Source organism: Leiobunum rupestre, chromosome 10 (genome assembly GCF_980474605.1).
Source record: "Leiobunum rupestre chromosome 10, qqLeiRupe1.1.hap1, whole genome shotgun sequence".
Classification (NCBI taxonomy): domain Eukaryota; kingdom Metazoa; phylum Arthropoda; class Arachnida; order Opiliones; family Sclerosomatidae; genus Leiobunum; species Leiobunum rupestre.
In genome coordinates this window covers 32394610-32418890 of record NC_143393.1, presented here as the reverse complement: position 1 = coordinate 32418890, position 24281 = coordinate 32394610, and the positions used below count along the sequence as shown (strand labels likewise).

The 24281-nt window shown below is 34.9% G+C and overlaps 1 protein-coding gene across 1 annotated transcript; it reads left to right on the top strand.

Moving 5' to 3' along the window:
- Nucleotides 1-780: 780 nt before the first annotated feature.
- Pi3K92E (phosphatidylinositol 3-kinase 92E) lies at nt 781-23862 on the top strand. The gene is made up of 18 exons (XM_090161747.1): nt 781-826; nt 3030-3209; nt 3293-3524; nt 3898-4352; nt 13767-13836; nt 13900-14081; nt 14141-14365; nt 14432-14668; nt 14772-15029; nt 16635-16756; nt 18854-19157; nt 19741-19859; nt 19920-20029; nt 21162-21240; nt 21913-22086; nt 22161-22278; nt 23102-23247; nt 23307-23862. The coding sequence occupies exons 2-18, from the start codon at nt 3057-3059 to the stop codon at nt 23566-23568; spliced, it is 3246 nt and encodes a 1081-aa protein (XP_090017873.1). The 5' UTR covers nt 781-826; nt 3030-3056; the 3' UTR covers nt 23569-23862.
- Nucleotides 23863-24281: the final 419 nt, after the last annotated feature.

The window sequence follows — 24281 nt, the reverse complement described above, 5'->3', positions numbered from 1 at the left end:
AAATTGTAGTTATTCCAACAATAAAAATTTACAATAAACACTTTCTGCTAGATTAATTAAGTACAAATGCTAATATACAATCGACGTAAATAAATCCTACATAAATGTTGTTATTCCGTATTTGGAAAAACAATTCTGGGAAGTTGGCACCATGTAGTTAGTTATAATTTCGTTCAACGCCAGGAAATGAGCGTTATCAGAGAGTAGCTCCAGAAAAGAGAGAAAATACAGGGTGTTCCTTTTCCCATTACACTAGCCCGTATTTTTGGAATTTTGCGAGAATAAAGTGTGCCCATACGAACGCGGATGCGGATTTGCTACTTTTGTTCGTAAGGGAAAACTCTGTCCCCATGCAGTTGCGGCAATAAGGATGACTCATAGCCTCACAGCCTGGACCATATTTACCAGACTATAAAGGGACATTAAACCTTATTAAGAATCCATTCAGGTACCTAGGGAAATGGGCTTTCATGAACGATTCACTGGCGCATCCAGGCGGGGGCCTAGGGGCCCCAGGCCTCAATATAATACCAGCGGTTTTAGTATTAACCTTTGACATTAGTACAAGAAAATTGTACAATCTCGAGGCCAAGGGACAGCGCAACACACTCTATTAAAAAAGCACAGATGAAACTAAACAGCCGACGGAAATGTCGGTAAAAGAACGATAACTAAAAATATTATCAGTCGAAACACTTACACGCGCTTGATATTTCAACATTCTCGGCATCTTTGGAATTATTGTGGTTTTTTTTTCGAATTCCAACTACACGCGAGAGATTACTATAGATAGTTCAAAGCTCAAATAACTAATATCCAAAGCAAGGTAAGAGTCTTTTCGTAATCTTATTTTCTTAATAAAATACGTACCGTGAAAGCCTCTACTGCGCGTAGAAATCTTGAAATCATGTGAATTAAAATTTTACAAACCGGCGATCTAGAAATGAACTTTAATGTGGAGTTAGAGATTTTGTAATCTACTTAAATAGGGATTAGAAATATCGCAATCTACTTAAATAGAGATTAGAAATCTCGTAATCTACTTAAATAGGGATTAGAAATCTTGTAATCTACTTAAATAGGGATTAGAAATCTCGCAATCTACTTAAATAGGGATTATAAATTGTAATGCCCAAATATTAATTTTTGGAATATATCGCGGTCTTCATTTGTTCGTTCCGGGAGTTCTGGCAATGGAACGACGTTTTCTCAATAGGGTCGTTGTGATTTTTTGTCTTAACGTACGGTTTGAGTTTTCAAAGTCTGTGTAGTTCGTTTTCGGATTAACCATTGGTTATTTTATAAAAAAATCGTAAACTTGAAGAAAACGTGCATTTTGCTATGCAAATGTATATTGAAACATTTTGTAACAGGATATTTATCCCATAAACAATTTATTGTTGCTCCGGGTACTCGCCTAACTGACACTATTGGGGTTAGCGAGATAGTAACTTTTACTTGGCTCAAAAATCTTAGGGATGTGTTTCGGCTTAGCTACGAAGGAAATAAAACTATTCATTGAGAATTGCCATAGGTAAAATTTAATAGTGGACTCCAGATATTATTTTCATTAAACGAAACAAGAAATGGCGCAAAGGCCGTGAAAAGGTTATACACTCAAATACATAACAAATTAACCCGTAGGGTTAATGCCAGAGGCATATAAAAATGGTAACTTGACCCAAATACTAAAATAGCATAATTACTAAAACAACACTAACAATGTTCTACGCCCGAAGGCCATTGAAAGTTTTTGGGCGCTGTATTATCGGCTTACAACCCGATTGCACACCGCTAACCATAGTTTGTGGTTAACGCGGAAGTAGCGACGAATCGCCATTATGAGTTAAAATTATACTCAAGTGAAATAAAAGGCAGCGTCCAACGAGGTAGTCCGTCGAGAGGGAGAATCGTCGGCTCCTGTTATCGCGGACCGCACACAAGCCCCTCTCTACCATTGGGCTAGGTAGGGCTAAGCCCTAGGGCGCCGTCTGGCCCTTAATTTTTTTATTTTTTTATTCTAAAGTATTCAATAATATATAAAATCGCGCCTAATATAATTAGCCCAGGGGCGCCTGAAAGCTAAAGACGGCCCTGACCGCACATAGTTAGAGTTGGCGTCGCGGAACCGCTACCGAGAAGCACCGGTGAACACTTCGATGTCTTTTTTTAACCTTATTTTGGAGCGGTTGGTCAGTCTCTCTTGGACCGAGAGCTAGGAGAGAGAGAGAGAGAGAAACTCCAACTTCTTCTATTTCTAGTTTTTGTTCTGGATCTCTAAATCACTGACTTCTGGTTTTAATCAAAAGGGGGCCGTGACCTATTTCATCCGGGTCGGATATAGTGTCACTTGGACCCAATAACCTCATGGCATCCATATTAGAAATGCCCAATAGGCCGAGGTGGGATGTGCCAAGTCTAATGACCAAGGGGGAACTTAGTCTTGATTACCCCCAGGGTCAGAGGTCGGGACACTTTCGCTGGAAGTCGTTAAGTCCCGCACACCACGCGCAAGATCCAAGGTCAGAGACCATAAATAACCACTTTAATTTTGACACATTCAATTTTTAAAAGTAATAAAACAAAAAAAAAAATACTTTAACAGCGCGGTGCTTATAATATAGATTGATATGAAACTAGACTAACATACTTAACTTGTACAGGATATAATATACATGTATATCACTATTACGTGGTATTACGTTAGTATTTCTATTTCCCCTCAGTGTCTGTTTTAGACTATTTAAAGATACTATTAAAATAAGTTAAACAAACTGGTTCATTAACCTAAAGGATGCTACAGAATTACTCCAAAAATATACTTATGTAACAATAAAAAGTATATCAATTGGTGTATTGCTAAAATTTAAACCTTTTTGGATAAATATAGGGTTAGCTTACGCGTCATCACAAAATACACACAAAAGAGTGCTAGAAGTGTATTAATATAATTAATTATAAGTTAGAGCATATTAACAACGGATTCAACGTATTATGTTTACTAATTACTTTTATATAATACGTGGCAGAGATCGTAGTTATCTGTTAAGTGGACAATGGGTCCAGTGTCGAATCCGTACGACGTTTGGGCCAGGAGCGAACCAGCGTGTCCTTTCGGGGAAACGAGCGAAGTCATGGTCTTGATGCCCAATGGCATTATGATACCCTTGCGAGTTAATTCCAAAATGTGCCTTCTGGAAGTTAAAGAGGTGCCTACCGCACACGCTTTGCTTGAAAAGAATACGTCATTAAAGAATAATCTTAATTTGTGGTTCATGATTTGAAAACGCAGAAGCTGTTCGAAGATGCGCAGAACTACCCTCTGTACGGGTCTCTGCACGACCCGCAGACGTATGTGTTCGTGTGCGTGAACCCGACCACCGCCAACAGGGAGGAGCTGAATGACGAGGAGAGGCTTCTGGACGAGGTCAAGCCCTTCCAAGCCATCTTGAAGCTGGTCGAGAGGAAAAGCGACCGCGCCGAGGATGCCCTCAAAGTTCAAATTGGGACGCTCATCGGAAAAGGTGACTGTTTCGCGTCGCTATAGCTATTTTCCCGATCGGATACCTACGTAAGAAATCAATTGTACAATTATAGCGAGAAACAGGATAATACACAGTTCAGGAATCAAGATGAATTATAAATATTTTTAATGTTTCTGAAGATCTCAAAAACAAACATATATTATATTTGAGAAATATAAGAAATATTTGAGAAATTTCGGAAATATTTGAGAAACATCGGAAATATTTGAGGAATATCGGAAATATTTGACAAATATCGGAATTATTTGACAAATATCGGAATTTTTTTCGAAGTGGCTAGCCCCGAATTTTTCTTGCTGAAAATTTCCAATTGCGGATTAAACTAAATTCTAGTGTATTAATTACTTTTAAGACCTTCGAGACTTCGACGCCCTGAAAAACCCGGAAGTTAACGATTTCCGGTGGAGGATGAAACAACTAAGTAAAGCGGTGGCCGAAGACAGGGAAAGGCAAGATTGGCAGTCCAAAGTGCTCTACCAGTATCCTTTACAGTTGGACTGCACCAAACCGAGCAACACCTTCTTAAGCCGAACCATGGAAGGGAATCTATTATTGAGCATCCACAGTCCACAATGCCAGAGGCTCAGTGTCTGCATGAATGTTTTGAATCAACAAATAACCGTGTCTCAAGGCACTTTTAAGTTCTTCACCGCGCACAGTACCACGACTAATGCCTTGCTGGATAATATACTGGCCAAGAAGGCCCGCGTTACCAAGAGCAGACGGGAAGACAGAACCGATTACGTGCTCAAAGTTCTGGGAAAGGACGAGTACCTTCTGGGCGATTATCCTCTCAGCCAGTACAAGGTAAGCAGTCAAGACCCCTAGAGACGTTTTGCAATTATAGAAATACTTTCGATGGGATTAATTAGATTGGTTCGTACTTTTAGTCTAAGAGATTGTTAAATTAAAAGTTTAAATAAAACGTGTCTCATTAATATGCTTGTGTTAAAATAGGGGAACACAGACGTTTTAGGAATTAGGTATATAAAGCAAGGATAATTTATTAACAATGAATTACAATAGGGAAAACACTTACACATACTATAAACTAACGTTAAATCAAATATAACAAGTTGGCAAGCCAAAATATACCTCTCCTCGGAAGAATTGTCTCTAGTGGTATTAATTTCTCGAGACGACCCTTAAAGATATCTCCGCAATTCAGAGTTATTTACTAAAAACGTAATCCCGGTTCAATCCCGCCCAGTATAAAATTTTAATTTTAATTAAAATAATTGAGACGAAACAACCGATTTTGCGGGTAAATGAAATAAACTTAAAAAATAGTAGATACAAATATAAGACAGAAACAAGTTGGCAAGCCAAAATATACCTCTCCTCGGAAGAATTGTCCCTAGTGGTATTAAGTTCTTTAGACGTCCCTTAAAGATATCTCCGTAATCAAGAGTTATTTACTAAAAACGAAATCCCGGTTCAATCCCGCCCGGTATAAAATTTTAATTGTAAAATAATTGAGACGAAACAACAGAGTTTAATTTATTCAGAATAATATAAATTAAGTAGTTACAACAGCGAGTTAGACGTACTAAAACAATGCACAATTGAATTTAAACCTATTTACAGAACAAGATTATCAGTTAAATATAATACGAAGCAAATTTTAATGAAAGAAATATATACAAAGGGTATTTGTATTTTTCTCGTAAACCTCCTGTTGACGTTGTCACACATACCGCGTGAAAAAGACCAATACCGTCCAATTTCCAATATCATATAATGACTCGCCCACCCAGGAAATCAATGACTGCATTAGGAATCGTAGATGTCGGAATATCCACACCAATAAAAAATGAATTAACAAGAAGCGAAAAACTTACCATTCACAAAGCACAGAAAGCCCCTTGACTAAACGACAGCTCGTTAAAAACCCAGACCACCTATGTAAACAACTCGATATTTTCTTCATAAATGAACTATTACCCTTGAAATCTAATACGCTAAACACACAGTGGCGGCGCTAGGGGGTAGGCCAGGTAGGCCACTGCCTACCTTCAAATTTCAAGGGGGCCCCCAAATCATCCTATAAATTGATCTAGAAAGGGCCTCAAATTTATCCCAAGAGATAAAATTCGCTAGAAGTGACAATAGGCGAATCTCATTAATTCCTTATATAAAATGTATAATGAAAAAGTGATATTTGAGTCTTTCATTGTAAAATGTATTCCAGGAACCAAGTATATTAAAAGGTGTTAATCGTAATATTTTATTCAAGCATTTTGTTGAAAAAGGGGGGGGGGTGTATTGGGCCTATTTATTTGATTTGCCTACCCTGGTGTAAATTCCTGGCGCCGCCACTGTAAACACACACGCAATAGTTAAAAAAAAAGACTGAATAAACTAAATAAATTACAAAAAACTAACGGGTTCTACCTTTAACCATTTTATCTGCTGACTGCGCTAAAACAAGATTTGACCTTTAAATTTTCATACGTAAAATATTAAGACTTTAAAAAGTTCACAAAAATTAAAAAACAAAGTTCAATAAACAATATATACAGATATTGTATTCATCCGTTTAGTAAAAAACCCGCCTTATCATAATGGTTCCTTTACTTTAATATTTGCGCTTAGGAAGTCAATGGCTCGGCGGTGAACTATCCGCATGGTAGCAATGCGACCCGAGTTCATTTCCTGATCACGATCAAATTTTACATTAAAATACTAAAATATTTAATTAAATATAAGATTAATATAATTTATAAATATTTAATTAAATATAAGATTAATATAATTTATAAATATTTAATTAAATATAAGATTAATATAATTTATAAATATTTAATTAAATATAAGATTAATATAATTTATAAATATTTAATTAAATATAAGATTAATATAATTTATAAATATTTAATTAAATATAAGATTAATATAATTTATAAATATTTAATTAAATATAAGATTAATATAATTTATAAATATTTAATTAAATATAAGATTAATATAATTTATAAATATTTAATTAAATATAAGATTAATATAATTTATAAATATTTAATTAAATATAAGATTAATATAATTTATAAATATTTAATTAAATATAAGATTAATATAATTTATAAATATTTAATTAAATATAAGATTAATATAATTTATAAATATTTAATTAAATATAAGATTAATATAATTTATAAATATTTAATTAAATATAAGATTAATATAATTTATAAATATTTAATTAAATATAAGATTAATATAATTTATAAATATTTAATTAAATATAAGATTAATATAATTTATAAATATTTAATTAAATATAAGATTAATATAATTTATAAATATTTAATTAAATATAAGATTAATATAATTTATAAATATTTAATTAAATATAAGATTAATATAATTTATAAATATTTAATTAAATATAAGATTAATATAATTTATAAATATTTAATTAAATATAAGATTAATATAATTTATAAATATTTAATTAAATATAAGATTAATATAATTTATAAATATTTAATTAAATATAAGATTAATATAATTTATAAATATTTAATTAAATATAAGATTAATATAATTTATAAATATTTAATTAAATATAAGATTAATATAATTTATAAATATTTAATTAAATATAAGATTAATATAATTTATAAATATTTAATTAAATATAAGATTAATATAATTTATAAATATTTAATTAAATATAAGATTAATATAATTTATAAATATTTAATTAAATATAAGATTAATATAATTTATAAATATTTAATTAAATATAAGATTAATATAATTTATAAATATTTAATTAAATATAAGATTAATATAATTTATAAATATTTAATTAAATATAAGATTAATATAATTTATAAATATTTAATTAAATATAAGATTAATATAATTTATAAATATTTAATTAAATATAAGATTAATATAATTTATAAATATTTAATTAAATATAAGATTAATATAATTTATAAATATTTAATTAAATATAAGATTAATATAATTTATAAATATTTAATTAAATATAAGATTAATATAATTTATAAATATTTAATTAAATATAAGATTAATATAATTTATAAATATTTAATTAAATATAAGATTAATATAATTTATAAATATTTAATTAAATATAAGATTAATATAATTTATAAATATTTAATTAAATATAAGATTAATATAATTTATAAATATTTAATTAAATATAAGATTAATATAATTTATAAATATTTAATTAAATATAAGATTAATATAATTTATAAATATTTAATTAAATATAAGATTAATATAATTTATAAATATTTAATTAAATATAAGATTAATATAATTTATAAATATTTAATTAAATATAAGATTAATATAATTTATAAATATTTAATTAAATATAAGATTAATATAATTTATAAATATTTAATTAAATATAAGATTAATATAATTTATAAATATTTAATTAAATATAAGATTAATATAATTTATAAATATTTAATTAAATATAAGATTAATATAATTTATAAATATTTAATTAAATATAAGATTAATATAATTTATAAATATTTAATTAAATATAAGATTAATATAATTTATAAATATTTAATTAAATATAAGATTAATATAATTTATAAATATTTAAAATGATGTAGAATAAATTATAGTACCTAACGTTATAACTTCGTAAAGGACATTCGCCAAAGCTGTTTTTTAGAAAAACACCGTAGCTTAACAAGCATTGGTGGCTGAGTGGTTAGAGTTAGAATAAGTCGAAAAGAAAATACCCGTACCAACACAACAAACACAAACACAACAGACCCAACAACCGTCAAAACCCAAACAAAACAACTAAACAATCACACCCTACACATAAACATTACAATAACGAAATATCCAATCAACCTGAGTTAAAACTCTCGCGACGGTGAACGTTAACGAAAAAACAACATACAAACCAATCCAAACCGCAAATTAATCCGTTAACGCTCACCGTCGCACGGTGGTTTTGCCAACCCTTCGACTTCGTTCCCTAATTCCTAGCAACAGCGAACGCAGAGATTTCGAGAAACTGCGTACGCAATGATTAACCTTTGCACGGAAACTGCGAACGCGTTCGCATGACAGACAGACACGGTGATTGTATAACCCCTCCTAGGGGAGAGGTAACTAGGAGAGGTAAAAACTAAATCACTTATCTAATGGTGCACCTTAGATTTAATTACGCGTTCGGTTGAGAATACCCATATAACGATAAACGAAGTTACTCACAAAGAGCGATGCTTTGGCGGGCATCGTCGGAACAAGAATTTTCGATTCTTCGGAGGCGCCGGTTGGATCGAGGCTCATGGAATCCTTGGCGGTGAGCCCTGGTCACTTTGGCGGCACTGCGGCTTTCTCCTTTCGGAGTTGCGGAATATTCAAGTTATTTCTGGAACGTGATGGGATTTTCGTCCTTTACTAACTTAGCACCATTTTTTGAAAACGCTGTCAACTTATATCGTTCGCCGGTTCATTCTTTTATTCTTAATTTGTTTAAAGACACTATATCACCGAAAAAAATCGGTATTGACCTCACTTGTTTTCTAAAAAGTGATTCCATATTTACGTTCTGCATAGTGGCGACCTCATATTTTTGCGGGAGTTTTCAAAATTACTTTCAAGGTTAGGCAGGGTGGCGGAGATCGGCCGGTTTTGAAAAGGGGACAGCATGTCTCGAAGATACAGGAACCGAGATATCGAGAAGTGTTCCATCCAAAGGGGGATGAACTGCTGGAGGGTAGAAACTAAAATTGGGCTATGAAAGTTTTCGACGATCGCGGGGACCCGAGCGAAGAGGGACCCCTAGAGAGATAATCCTTTTTTTAGTTCCCTGGACCGAACAAAGAGCAACTCTTCCCTCGTCTAAATTCATTTCGAGGAATTTTTAAAACTAGCTTATCACCTATAGACTTGCGTTTTCAATGGAGTAAATAAATCTTACTTTGGTAAAATAATAAGTAATTTTATTGAAAAAAAAAACACTTTACAATTGTTTACAAAGCGAAACGAGAAGCCCCTAGAAGAAAGGCGTTCAATAAAAATAACTTTTATAGACACTCGCTACATGGCCCATAAACTGGTCCTGGTAAGTGACTGACAACACAATAAAATAGTACTCCAATCAAGAAATAAAAATTAGAAAATAAAAAATAAGAAAATATACTGCAAAACAAAAATTATCAATAATAAAATATTTCATTGAAAAACAAATTAAAAAATATTCCCTGGGAAAGCTTAATATCCTAAGATAGCTCATCAGAAATATAAATTGAATTTCATAAAAATACAAATTAAAAATCAAAATGTTATAGAAATGCGAATAAAAAATTAAGACAAATCCAAAAACAATATTACAAAGTAAATGACTTATTTAATCCATCTACTAAGACAAAACTACCTGTTTCAAATGAAGTAAGCTATAACCGTACTTCCACGGATAAAAACCAAAAACAATATTACACAGCCTCAAGCGCATACTCCACCGAGCTCGCGCCTTTACGAACACATCGAGGTAATCCTATCACCAACACCCGTTTCAGAGGGAAATTATAATTTCGTTTCCCCCTTTTAGGGCCACCGAAATAAAAAAGACACGAAGTAGTGAGTGGTCCCAACCTTTCACTACGGAGGGCCTGTAAAAAGGGAATTGCCTGGGCTTGGGAAATTCCAAATGTTTCCACTTGAGTTCATTCCAAAGACTATATATACGCTTCGCTAAGTGAAGCGTATACATAGTCTTTGGTTCATTCGATGTTTTTCGAAAGGGTCATATCGGTAACTTGGTATTTTTGAGTAAAACCCATAGCAGTCACGTGACGGGGTTTCTAGAAATATTATCAGGTCTGTCCCACGTTTTGATATTGGTTGGCGAGTCTATAACCATGGATAAAATGGAAAATATGCCTTTGGATATGGTCAATATATTAGATGGAGAATTAATGCCGTGCAAATGTAGGAATTCGTGTACCAGAGCCACTACTCTGCTGCTGCTGCTGCTGAGACATAAAAAACAATGTTGCCATACATATGGGAGGGGGGCACATCCCCCTCCGAAATCCAATCCTGGCTAGAAGGCTGGCTTAAGTTGTTTAGTGTTAGCGTAAATTTCAAATGTAAATACCTAATCTTTGCTATAAATAATATTGTTAAAATAATCATCACGCCTGTAAAATATTTTAATCCTTGTACTTTACTACTCCATGCCTCAAATTAAAATCTAGATTTATGTTTGGCTAAAACGTCTGTTTTAAACGGGATTTGTTCTTGTAAACTTATATGTTTACAAATATAACGAGGATCGGTCTCATCAGTCTCATCCATCAGTTTTAAATCAGAAATATTACCCTGAAATGAAAAAAGTGTACATAGCATCGAACTTTAATATAAAAAAGTGTTATAATATTTAGTGTTTAGTAACCATGTAATTCTTTTTGGCGTCAAACACCATCTCCGTCAATGAATCAATATACGAATAGGTTTTTATTTCGTACAATTTTCCAATATTGTATGATTCTTGATTGGTAACTATCCCACCTAATTTATTCTACATCATTTTAAATATTTATAAATTATATTAATCTTATATTTAATTAAATGTTTATAAATTATATTAATCTTATATTTAATTAAATATTTATAAATTATATTAATCTTATATTTAATTAAATGTTTATAAATTATATTAATCTTATATTTAATTAAATATTTATAAATTATATTAATCTTATATTTAATTAAATATTTATAAATTATATTAATCTTATATTTAATTAAATATTTATAAATTATATTAATCTTATATTTAATTAAATATTTATAAATTATATTAATCTTTTATTTAATTAAATATTTATAAATTATATTAATCTTATATTTAATTAAATATTTATAAATTATATTAATCTTATATTTAATTAAATATTTATAAATTATATTAATCTTATATTTAATTAAATATTTATAAATTATATTAATCTTATATTTAATTAAATATTTATAAATTATATTAATCTTATATTTAATTAAATATTTATAAATTATTTTAATCTTATATTTAATTAAATATTTATAAATTATATTAATCTTATATTTAATTAAATATTTATAAATTATATTAATCTTATATTTAATTAAATATTTATAAATTATATTAATCTTATATTTAATTAAATATTTATAAATTATATTAATCTTATATTTAATTAAATATTTATAAATTATATTAATCTTATATTTAATTAAATATTTATAAATTATATTAATCTTATATTTAATTAAATATTTTAGTATTTTAATGTAAAATTTGGTCGTGATCAGGAAATGAACTCGGGTCGCATTGCTACCATGCGGATAGTTCACCGCCGAGCCATTGACTTCCTAAGCGCAAATATTAAAGTAAAGGAACCATTATGATAAGGCGGGTTTTTTTACTAAACGGATGAATACAATATCTGTATATATTGTTTATTGAACTTTGTTTTTTAATTATTGTGAACTTGTTAAAGTCTTAATATTTTACGTATGAAAATTTAAAGGCCAAATCTTGTTTTAGCGCAGTCAGCAGATAAAATGGTTAAATGTAGAACCCGTTAGGTTTTTGTAATTTATTTCGTTTTCTCAGTCTTTTTTCTATTGTGTGTTTAGCGTAATAGGTTTAAGGTTAATAGTTCATTTATGAAGAAAATATCGAGTTGTTTACATGGTGGTCGGGGTTTTTAACTGGGTCGTCATTACTTCGTAATTTATTTCAAAGGTTTTCTCGACTGATTAAGATGTTTAATGCAGTTCATCAATTGGGTTCGTTTGTTTTATTTATAAAAAGCCCTAACTATTCCGTCTACGGTAATTTATTGATATACGAGCTGTCGTTTAGTCAAGTGGCTTTCTGTGCTTTGTGAATGGTAAGTTTTTCGCTTCTTGTTAATTCATTTTTTATTGGTGTGGATATTTGGACATCTATGATTCCTAATGCAGTCATTGATTTCCTGGCTGGGCGAGTCATTATATGATATTGGAAATTGGGCGGTTTTGGTCTTTTTCATGCGGTATGTGTCACAACGTCAACAGGAAAACTACGAGTCATCCACTACCAGATGTCGAATATAGCTATTCTACGGTATCTTCATGAAGGGCGAGTGTTGAAATAAAATGAGCGTTAATGATGCGGCAAGTATTTCGTAAGCGAGAAAAATAGAAATAGCCTCTGTAGATATTTCTTTCATTAAAATTTGCTTCGTATTATATTTAACTGATAAACTTGTTCTGTAAATAGGGTGAAATTCAATTGCGCATTGTTTTAGTAAGTCTAACTCGCTGTTGTAACTACTTAATTTATAATATTCTGAATAAATTAAACTCGGTTGTTTCGTCTCAACTATTTAAATTAAAATTAAAATTTTATACCGGGCAGGGATTGAACCGAGATTACGTTTTTAGTAAATAACTCTGAATTGCGGAGATATCTTTAATGGTCGTCTCGAGAAATTAATACCACAAGGGACCATTCTTCCGAGGAGAGGTATATTTTGGCTTGCCAACTTGTTTCTTTTCGTAAAACACAATAGTTTAAAATAGGTTTGTAAAACCATAAAAATATAAAAAAGTTACACCCTTTAGTCTTTAGTTTAAATACATGCCAATGGTACACTTCTTATCAGCACTAGTAAATGGTAAAATACAAAATGCTTAGATGTGGCACTATCTAGAGAAAGTACTTTAGTGAAGTCTATAAAGAGTCTTTGGGGGACCTCTAACTAGACAAAGAGTCTTTGGGCATACACTATCTAGACAAGAGTCTTTGGGCATACATTATCAAGACAAGAGTCTTTGGAGAACGTTTTTGGGCCAACACTATCTAGAGAAAGAGTTTTTTGGTCGTACACTATTTAGACAAAGAGTCTTTGGGCATACAATATCGAGACAAAGAGTCTTTGGGCATATACTATTTAGACAAAGAGCCGTGGGGTATACACTATTTAGACAAAGAGCCGTGGAGCATATACTATCTAGACAAAGAGTCTTTGAGAGAACGTTTTTGGGAGAACACAATATATTATATGTATATTATTATCATTATTTATCATAAAAAATATGGTCAAACGTTTCTGTAATTTTTCTTAACATGACATTTACTAAAATTCAAACAACCGCTGTAGCTTTTTGTGCCCAAGGCTATAATTAGCCTTGTATGAAGTCTTTCTTTTTTCTTTTTGTTTTCAGTATGTGAGGAAAAGAGTGGAAGATCACAAAATCCCCGAGTTTATCTTGCTACCGACCCAAAACATAGAATGTAAGTTCATCGTACTTCTTTCGTTAAATACAGTTCACGAATGTGAAAATGATTTGTACGCAGTAGAAACGCAAGGCATATACGAGTCACTGGACAAATTGGAACCCAGTCGATCGTCAACTTACGCCATGAACCCCATTTACAAGAAAAGGACTGTCATCTCTTGGACCATCGACGAAAAGTTTAAAATTATCATCAACAAAGCTTGTAAATTGTACTGCAGTACCGACGCCCAGACACGCAGGGTATACGCCATATTATCGCTAAACGTTTGGTTGCTAAAAATTAAGAGTCTTCCCACTAGATGGTGCTGTACGCGGGGTTGTACCATGGCGGCGACCAAGTGGCAGACATCGCTCAGACGGCGGAAGCGGTACTCGATGAAAACGGCGAGTGTGAGTGGGAAGAGGAACTTCAGCTCAACATCAACGTCTGCGACATTCCTAGAATGGCCAGGCTCTGCTTGGCCATCTGCGAAATAAAACCGACCAGGCAGAAGAAAAGTAAACAACAGAGGAATGCGGTTCAGGTAACTTAGGATGTGGCTCCAAGTATACTAGTAATTTTAATAACGTCAATTTGAATATATCTGTAGGACTGTTACAGAGTGGCGTGGTTTAATACCACAGTTTACGATTTCAAGAACGCTTTGAAATTCGGCGCCATGTGTTTTCACACATGGCCTTACACGGAAGAATGTTCGACGGAAGGGATCCTGAATCCACTCGGCACGGTGGCCAGCAACCCTCATCAGGAAACGTCCAGTTCCATTATCGTTACCTTCTGGAGGTACAACGATACCGCCAGAGTCTGCTATCCACCAATGTATTACGTAGGTCTCAACTTAGATACTAATTTATTCATTGGATCAGAATAAAAAGCGTGTGGGAAGGGAAGCGTCAATCATTACAGCTAAGAAAAAATATTTCTGTTAGATTTTGGATTACGCCAAGAACGAGTTGGATAATGAGACAGAACTGAAAGGGTCGTGTCCTCCAAAGCGGCCGAAAGCCAGTAAAAGTCACTTGGAACAGTTGAGGCAAATTTGCGACCGAGATCCACTCCATCAAATGCACGAACAAGAGAAGGAGCTTCTGTGGCTATTGCGTCATGACTGTCGCCAGCAGTTGCCCCGTTCTTTGCCGAAGCTCCTCAGAAGCTTCAAATGGAACGATCACAGAGAAGTCGCTGAAGTGAGTCTCAAATTTGCGAGGAAATGGTGAGAGAGTCGAAAGAAAGCTTGGCCTCGCAGCAATTGGAGCCGGATTCGATCCCAGCTTCTAGCCCTGAGTGAAACCTTGGAACCACTCCTTTCGCGTTGAGTTTGCAAGTTCTCTCTCCACTGGTTAAAGAGTTTGTCCCCGAAATTCTTCGTTTTCACTTTTCCGAAAAAACTTGTAGAGGTTAACCGAAATAGTGAGTGTATAGGGAACTGTTGGCTTACGTGGCATAAAGGGTGTGGCACCACCATCCTACGCATTGTAAAAGTTGCTCGCTGACTTGCGCCTAAGGTGATGCGTAGGTCAGCCATGGTGGTCACGTAATTATTTGCATCCAAGATCGCGTGGTGTTTTGCCCTGTGATTTCTTAAGTAAATTAAGCTGCGTTCACACTAGACACTTTGGAAAAGTTTTAAAACGTTTTCAAAGTGTCTAGTGTGAACGCGGCTATAATGTCATGGCGGTCGTAACTACGACGTTACGAGAAAGGTTTTTATTTCCTGCCAATTTTATTTTCTTGAAACAAATACCTTCGCAGGCTGTTAGTTTCAGCTTCGTTTTGGAAGCAAATATTGTTACGTATAGATACGTGTAGGTGTAGGCAGAATAATAATAACAGAGTTTGAAATCCAAATACGTTTATTAACACTTTAAAGGCAATACCATACAAACGATGTACGCGGGGGACTAGTCTCCGACTAGCGGGTTAACGTGTCAGGGCTGGCTTTTCCAGCCGGCGAGCTATCCACCTTAACGTTCCGACTCGAAGGGCTGAGCTTTTTCAGATTAAGTCCACACTGGCGAGAAAGTGTCGAAGAACCTCATTCGAGGGCCGGCGACCCATTTTATATGGGTCAGGGGCGACCCTAGCGCCGCGCTTCCTCTAGCGGTAGAGAGAGGCGCGAAGCCGGTTCTCTCCGGTCAGAGGCGAGAGCGAGGGATTGGCGCGAGAGAGAAGTCCGTCCGTCCGTCGGGCAGTGGCTGCGTAACAATATACATCATATACCTTTTTTGAAACTGTTACATAGGGAAAATATGGGTTTTAAGTAAATAAAGTAAGTGTAATTTTAACCCTTCACATCCTAATAATAAACTTATTCGGAGAAATACACGTAATAGTAAATTAATACGGTAATTTTAAACGGTGATACACATCCGTTAATTAATAAACTATAGAACTTTTAAATTGGTCGCTACATATCCCTATACGTTACTTAATCCAAGACTGATTAATACCGGCGTATTAGTATTTTTTGACCTTGGAGGCTAAGGTTCTCCTGTCGTCTGCAACTCTGTAATTCCTACACTAAATCCTCGAGTTGTTTATCGCGCACGCGCTGAGAAAACAGAAAATGAGCATTTAACGAGGCACAATTTTCCCCGTTTTTCGGCCGATTCAAATGTGGTTGTTGTACCATGAGACGTAGCCGGTCAAAACGATATTATAAAGAAAATGTCTCGATACTTCCACCATAGATCGTGTACTAAAAACGTCTGGTAAAACCTAGAGATTTCCTAAGCTAGTCCGCTCTGGGTAGTGTCCCAAATTGTGGACTAAAGATTTCGTCCTTCCCGTAGCTGGTGTTGCTGTTGCAAGAGTGGCCCCCTCTCCCCCCGGAACAAGCTCTGGAGTTGCTGGACTACGCTTACGCCGACCAGAATGTCCGGACCTTCGCCGTCAGGTGTTTAGAGACCATGAGGTAAGCCTTACCACACACGTCATAGAATCATAGTTTTTAAGCTGGCAAGAAAACTAGTTCAATTACCCTTCTTTTTCCCTCCGTACAAGTACACGATGGAGTCCAATCTCCTTAATTGGCCGGTTAACGAAAGTCCGTTATTTTCGGTGTATTTAAAACGACATATTCATATACAAAAATAATTATGATCCGTTTAAAATGACAATGCGCGTGTGCGGAACAGGCTGCTATCGAAATAACGAACTATCGATAGCATTGGTCAAATTCCAAATCGTGGCGGTCTGTAATGCCGACGTAAGTGATTTTAATGAAATGCTTCGACATACTGTTGAACGGTCGATGGTGCCAATTCAAGTCTCGCGCACCAAAAATAAACAGGTATTTTACGATCGCTTAAACATTTAATTTATGATTTGTCTAAAATACCGGATATAGCGTAACATACTCCTACTACTTAAAATTGAACTTACACAATCGATAGTTTGATATTTCGATATCCGCCCTTCTCTACACGCGCATTGCCATTTTTGACGGCTCGAGATTTTTTAATCATTTTTGATTTTTACAGAATAGCTTTCCAGCCTCCAGGCAACACTTGCTATCTATTTTGGTCGGTTGTCTGGTAGCGCTGTTTCTTCACACCGAAAATGGCCCACTTTTATATTTCATCCGTTATTTTGAATTATTAGTAGTAAAGTTTAGAAACCTAGAGTTGAAGGGAATACAGTGGCGTATTTAGACTTTTGGCGTGCATAGGCGAAGAAAATGTTAGTGCCCCCTTTAAACTAATAACATTACGAAAATGTATTAGCAAAAGCGACATAGACCCAAAAGTGTGTCAACTGTACCTTTGCGCCCTTTAAAATATTTACTGAGAGCTAGTCTCACAATTGACTACATAGCCTACTAGTTGGAATAGTACTAGCATATTTATATCTAATCTATGGTCTGGCACGATTCTCTTTCTTCGGCCCATAGACATACGTTCTAAAATGCCCCACTCGGCGGCGCTGAAGTGGAGGTAATTTCGAGGACGTATGTTTAACTTCCTCTCCCACTCCCTCTTTTTATTTCGTGACAAGCACCCATTAAACATTCTACCGTACTGACACACTTTTGGGTCTTATGTCGCTTTTGATACTGGACATTGGTCAGATATGTTTCCGTTTTTGGTCACCAACCACTTTTAGATCATTAACCTAACCAAAGCTAGGCTTAGAAAAAAAAGAATATTCTTAGTTGTGGCATGCACTTAACTCAAGTTTTAGTCCGGCTCTAGGCATTTTCTATCTGCCGGCTTCCTCAGCACCGCTTGTTCAAATGAGGCATTCTGTTAGAGGCGATCGTTGCGTTCGAGATTTCACGTTTTGCATTTACCCTGGACATAAATAGCGCCCTCTTCGTATTCCACAGCAGAAAGTAGGAGCGCACCATAAACCAAACTAGTAGCCCCATAGGCGCGCAGCTACTTCGTCTAATAGGTAAATACGCCGCGGAGGGAATAAGATAATGTCTGCAGCCTAGATAGTAGATAGCGTTCTTATAACCTCGGTTCATTTACTCATGATATTTTAATGTATGTTTTTGCCAGAAGTGCGAATTTAATGAAATCTGGTTAACAACAAAGTCTATTCGTCATGCTGACATTATGTGCATTATGATGTGTTTTAAAGTTTAAATGTTTAGTTCAAAATATTTTATTTCTTTAATAAATATCCGTTTAGTCCCTCAAGCTTAAGTTACGACTACAAAGGGCACATGGAGATAGCGCCACTGCGCAATAAGAAAGGCACTGCTTTTAAAGCGATTATGTATTTGTTGAATAATCATATCCTTAGACTTATAATTCTATATTATATAAACTCTGTTTTCGATTTTTACACCTGCATTGAGGTCGTTCAAGCGCCCCCTCAACCCGGAGGGTGTTTCATTGACGTCTATAATACAGTCTACAGATGGTTCTTATTTGCATGTAGAATGATTCCTATACTTTATGGAATATGATATAGGATCTATGATTTAAAAGAAATTTCACATATGGACTCTCGCGAGGAAATATAATTCATTGTGATTTCTTTTCATTGTCGTCAACTATAGTGACGACGACTTATCTCTGTACTTGTTGCAACTGTGCCAAGCTTTGAAGCACAAGTCGTATTTGCATGGTGACCTGGTGGAGTTTCTGCTGAACCGGGCTTTGAACAACCAACATATTGGACACCGCTTGTTCTGGTTGTTGCGCTCCGAAATGAGCAGCCCACCGGTCTCCGTCCTGTTCGGGGTTATTCTGGAAGCCTATTGCTACGGGGCGCAAAACCACATGAACAAACTCCTGAAGCAAGTCATCTCGCTCAGGAACTTGCATACCATCAGCGAAACCATCTTAAACGAGACCAGAAGGGTGAGCGTTCATTTTGGCCGACCTCAAATTTCCCTCACTTACATTTAGCTTTTTCCGTTATTTTAATTCATAAACAAACCAATAACCTTGTGTAAATCAAAATTATAGTTTTTGCTGCGACACAGTTTAAACCGTCAATCTATTAAAGGGTGTTTAAAGTTAGTTACTTATGGTAAATCACAAACCTCACATTTAATTGAAGCAAGGGGGCATTACGTTAAAATCAAGCCGTAGTGCCATCTAGGAGCCACAAACACAGCACCCCACACAAGGAGAACGCAACCCGTCAAAAGTCGTCTATTTTCTTGTGTACAATTTTCATTGGCTAGACGCTTTAGAGCCTGCTGCTGTCGGAAGGGGAAAATTGTCTTCCGCCTTTCCGTAAAACGTGCAGCTTAAAGGCTCATCCAATGAAATTTGTACACAACACTGCGTGTTCTCCTTGTGTGAGGTGCTGTGTTTGTGGCTTCTAGGTGCCATGTAGAATGTACTTCCTTTAATTGAGCGACCCCAAGCTAACCTAGGTCGTGACCAGTTCGCCTCTGCTTTTATCTTCTGAAAATATTTTCTATGTCGTCTTTAGGATCCCAAAAAGGAGTTATATTCGTGGATGCAATGCATGTTCTCCGAGGACCGTTTCGCGCAAAACTTCCAGAACCAATTGAGCCCCCTGGACCCCACACAGAGGATCAAAACTATCAAGTGAGCATCATCTACTTTAACACGACACCCCAGGATTAAAACGGGCTGAATGATCTCTAGGGTGGAAGAATGCGCTTACATGGACTCCAAGATGAAACCCCTGAAGCTTGTTTTCGAGAACACCGACCAAGGAGCCGAAGATATAAAGATCATGTTCAAGAATGGAGACGGTAACTACTTATCGATCGCTTCCTGGGTTTTGCTCTTCATCGTATAAGAAATTCATACCACTACTCGGAATGTGGCGGAACTTAACGTGAATGGGGAAAAGCAAAGCACGAGTCCTAAGCGTCCAATTTGATAGCGAGAGCTCTAAGCCTTAGCAAATCAGTAGTTTACGTCATTGAGTTGGGAATATTAATCTAGAGATCCAACCAAATCTGCTCCCCGCGAAACAAGTTTTTTAAAATTACGAATGTGCCGTCTTCTCTAAAATGACGAGAAAACGTGATCATATGACCCGTGGCGCCATCCATTATTTTTGAAAAAAAAATATTTTTGCTGGAAAACGCGTCTTATTTGAACGAACCATTGAGAGATAGACGACGCCACGGGTAGAATGATAAAGTTTTCTCGTCATTTGGGAGCAGACGGCAGTATTCTTATTTTTAAAAACTTGTTTCGCGAAATACTGAAATCCGACGTTTTGATTGGACCTCTAGATTAATATTCCCAACTCAGTAGTTTACGTACAGTCTCGGACAAAAGTTTCAGAACACTTTTTTTTTAAATTTTTCTAAGAGTTTATAGTAGAAAGTCGAATGATACCGGTTTGGAAAGGTTAAAAAACGGAGAAACATTTGTCTTAAAAAACTAAAACATCGCCTTTTCAACCAATAGAAATTCGGGAAATTCGTCCACGTGACGAAAACCAATCGACGCGTGGAATTGTTTCCTTTCCAAAACAGGTTTCGGTTTCAAAATCGGAAGTGGTTCCGGAAATATTGAGGAAAAACCAAAACCAAAAATCTCGTTTTTTAAGACTAATCGAAATTCATTTCAAATTTAACTATGTTTTAGTTGGCAGCAAGGATTATAAAATTGAAAATAGCCAAACGTTTCTCCGATTTTTAGCCTTTCCAAAAAGGTATCATTCGACTTTTGTCCGAGACTGTACCTCATTTGCTTTTTTTAAATGTGACAGAAGATTTTCTAATCAACATTTGAAATTATCCGCGAAAAATTGAAGAAATAATTTGATTACGAAGATTGTCCCTCTCTGATATTCTGTCACACACACACCTCCTAGTGACGCTAATGCGCGGGATTATGACTACTACCATTACTGTTATTACTTTTCAGATTTACGTCAAGACATGTTAACTCTTCAGATGTTTCGAATTATGGATAAAATATGGCAAGACGAAGGACTTAACTTAAGGTAGGCCTACAAGTGAACTTAATATTCAAGTCATAGTATTTTTCATAAGTCAGTGGTATGGCGAGAGTTTCGTCAAGGGCTGTCAGACCTTGTAAAATTGGACCGGTGTTGAAATTACACTATACTACCTTGCCACCTGAATTAAAACTCCCTAGAGGGGGTACCTAGTAATCCCGCTGTCTATGCCGCTATGCGACTGGTATAAGTTTATCAAAGCTTCCCCATAAACGATCTTTGAGTTCAGTAACGTCATTCTATTGGTATTTTAAAGATCAACGGATCGAGAATTCGAGATTGCTTTGAGGTACATTTTTAACCTGATCCTTTTTAGTTCGAGAATAAAATCACTTGAATCTTCGTAATGTGTTCTGTTTCTCTTTCAATTGGAGTGAGATTAACTACGTCCGAAACATATTCTGAGTTACTCTGGAGCAGTCAAATGGAAAATAAAACACTATCAGACATTCGCGCCTTTCCCTCGCGCGTTACTCCTAGCTAGTAGAAAGCGAGTCGTTCAATGAAGATTATGTCCGAATTTAAAGTACAGATTTAACCGAGTGTGAAATGAGGATTTTAAACTAAATTATTGCCAAAACAATTACCATCACTTTAATTTTAAACTCCCCTTAAAATGCTAATCTTACGGAGTAGTGTGGTTTCGTACTTTTGAAGGATGATTCCTTACCAATGTTTGGCGACCGACCAGAAGATGGGTCTGATCGAAATAGTGCAGGAAGCCAAGACAATAGCCAAAATCCAAACGGAACGGGGCATGACCGCCACCTCCGCTTTCAAAAAGGGACTCTTGCTGGCTTGGCTCAAAGAAGTCAACCCCACAGAAGCCAGGTAATGTCGCGTTACCAGTCCGACCAAACTCTACCTTAAACATTTCCATCTTTCGTACGCTCTTTCCTTTACAGTTTAAATCTGGCGATTGAAGAGTTTACTCTGTCCTGCGCCGGCTACAGCGTCGCCACCTATGTTCTGGGGATAGCCGACAGACACAACGACAATATTATGGTCAAAACCAACGGTCAGGTAAAAAACTAAATGGACGAAAATTTTTTTGCACTAGTTTCAATTTGACAATGGGTTTGCTAACGTATACAGGATGTTTCAAAAGGTTATGCATACATTTTAAGAAGTTGTAGGGGGTGAGTTGAGAAGAATGCCAGTTTTTTTTTAATCATTTTTCTATGATGAGTTAAAAGAGTGCCAGAGAGCTTCAGCTACTTCCAGGGGCTAGTAGGCTGCAACAAGCGCAAAACCAGCAGCAGTGAAATGCGAACATTAAGGTTTTAGTTCGTGTGATAGGTGAAAAAGGACTTTGTAAACAAAACGAGGTAACCAGCGTAAAAAAGTAAACTTAAACAGTATTTAAAGTCCCTGCTGCTTGGTTTTGCGCTTGTTGCAGCCTACTTCCAGGGGCTAGTACGCCACACTTTGAAGCTCTCTGGCGCACTTTTAACTCATCGTAGGAAAATGAAATAAAAAAACAGTGATACTTCTAAACTCACCTCCTACAACTCCTAAAAATTTTTGCATAACCTTTTAAAACACCCTGTATAAAGTTATTGATGTGAAAAGACAGGCAAAAATCAGGGAATTTGAAAAATAGTAAAACAAATGAGGGAAAGGTCATGGAATTTTAATTATTTGTATAAAGTCAACGAAATTAAATTTATCTGGTTAATGTGATCTAAAAACGGATTTTAGTTAAACTGAAATCTGAAAAGTCACTTTGATTCGGAAATAAATAAATAAATAAAATATACATCGAAAAAGGTTCAGGGAAAATAAGGAAAAGTCAGAAAATTAAATCTGAAAATACAACCCTGTAATATAAATTATTTGTTTCCAGTTGTTCCATATTGATTTCGGTCACATAATGGGCAACTTCAAAGAGAAATTCGGGGTCAGACGCGAGAGAGTGCCTTTCGTTTTTTCCAACGATTTCATCCACGTCATCACCAGAGGAAACACCCGGAAATCAGAGGAATTTAGCAGGTACTTCCGGCTTCACTTTCTTAACCTAGATATCTTATATACTAATAATTACGACGAAGGTTTCAAAGCCATTGCGAAGATTCGTTCATGATGCTACGACGTAAAGGGCCCTTGATCATATCGCTGTTCGCCATGATGCTCTCGACTGGGATCCCCGAACTGAGCTGCGAGAAGGATCTAGACTATCTGCGCGAGACGTTGGACTTGGAGAGCTCGGAAGGCGAGGCGCTGGCTCACTTCAGGACCAAATTCAATGATGCCATCAGAAACAGCTGGAAAACTAGCCTTAACTGGGCTGCTCACATTTTTGCCCACAAGTAGCTTTTCACTTCCGCTTCGAGCTTCTTGTTCTCGCGAGACGAAAGCTCCTTGATCTTGAAAGGTTTAAACATCGAACTCTTTGAACTTGACGCGTCTACTAGACTCGCGCGATACTAAACACACGTCCTGTAAAGCAAATTTAGAGATGCTAGCAAAGTATTATCAAGATTCACGCGACGTCTAGAGAGTTTCAATAAAAGACAAACCTGTCAGCTTGTCTCGCGGTCACGAAATATAGACTTATCGCTTCGCTTTGAGTAAAATGTTGTAGTTTTTGATGTTTTAAATTGTAGATACGGCCGAGATATTTATTAAAAATTTATTTGAAATGGGTTAAAACATGTTTTTATAGTTTTTTTCGAAATTAACATATTTTGAATTACTAGAGAACGGTACGGTGAAAAATTAAATATTTGATGGTGCATTAGGGTACTTATTGGGTGCTACATGATAGGCTATTCAAATTTTAAAGAAACAAGAAGTCGCAGGCTTTAATAAGTTGGCTGGCGAGGGATTAACTTTAAAATATTAGAAATTAACATATTTTGAACTACTCGAGAACGGTACGGTGCAAAATTAAATATTTCATGGTGCATTAGGGTGCATAAAGGGTGCAGCATGATAGGCTATTCAAATTTTAAAGAACCAAGAATTTGATCTTTCGAAACCGTTTCAAAACGTTTCCAAAATGCGTAGTGTGAACGCGGCTTATG

Excerpts from the sequence above, each read along its gene's own strand:
- Pi3K92E (XM_090161747.1), top strand. The coding sequence starts at position 3,057 with ATGGGTCCAGTGTCGAATCCGTACGACGTTTGGGCCAGGAGCGAACCA. Across the intron at positions 4,353-13,766 it reads ATCCTCTCAGCCAGTACAAG|TATGTGAGGAAAAGAGTGGA; the intron begins GTAAGCAGTCAA and ends TTTTGTTTTCAG. Across the intron at positions 19,158-19,740 it reads TCTTAAACGAGACCAGAAGG|GATCCCAAAAAGGAGTTATA; the intron begins GTGAGCGTTCAT and ends TGTCGTCTTTAG.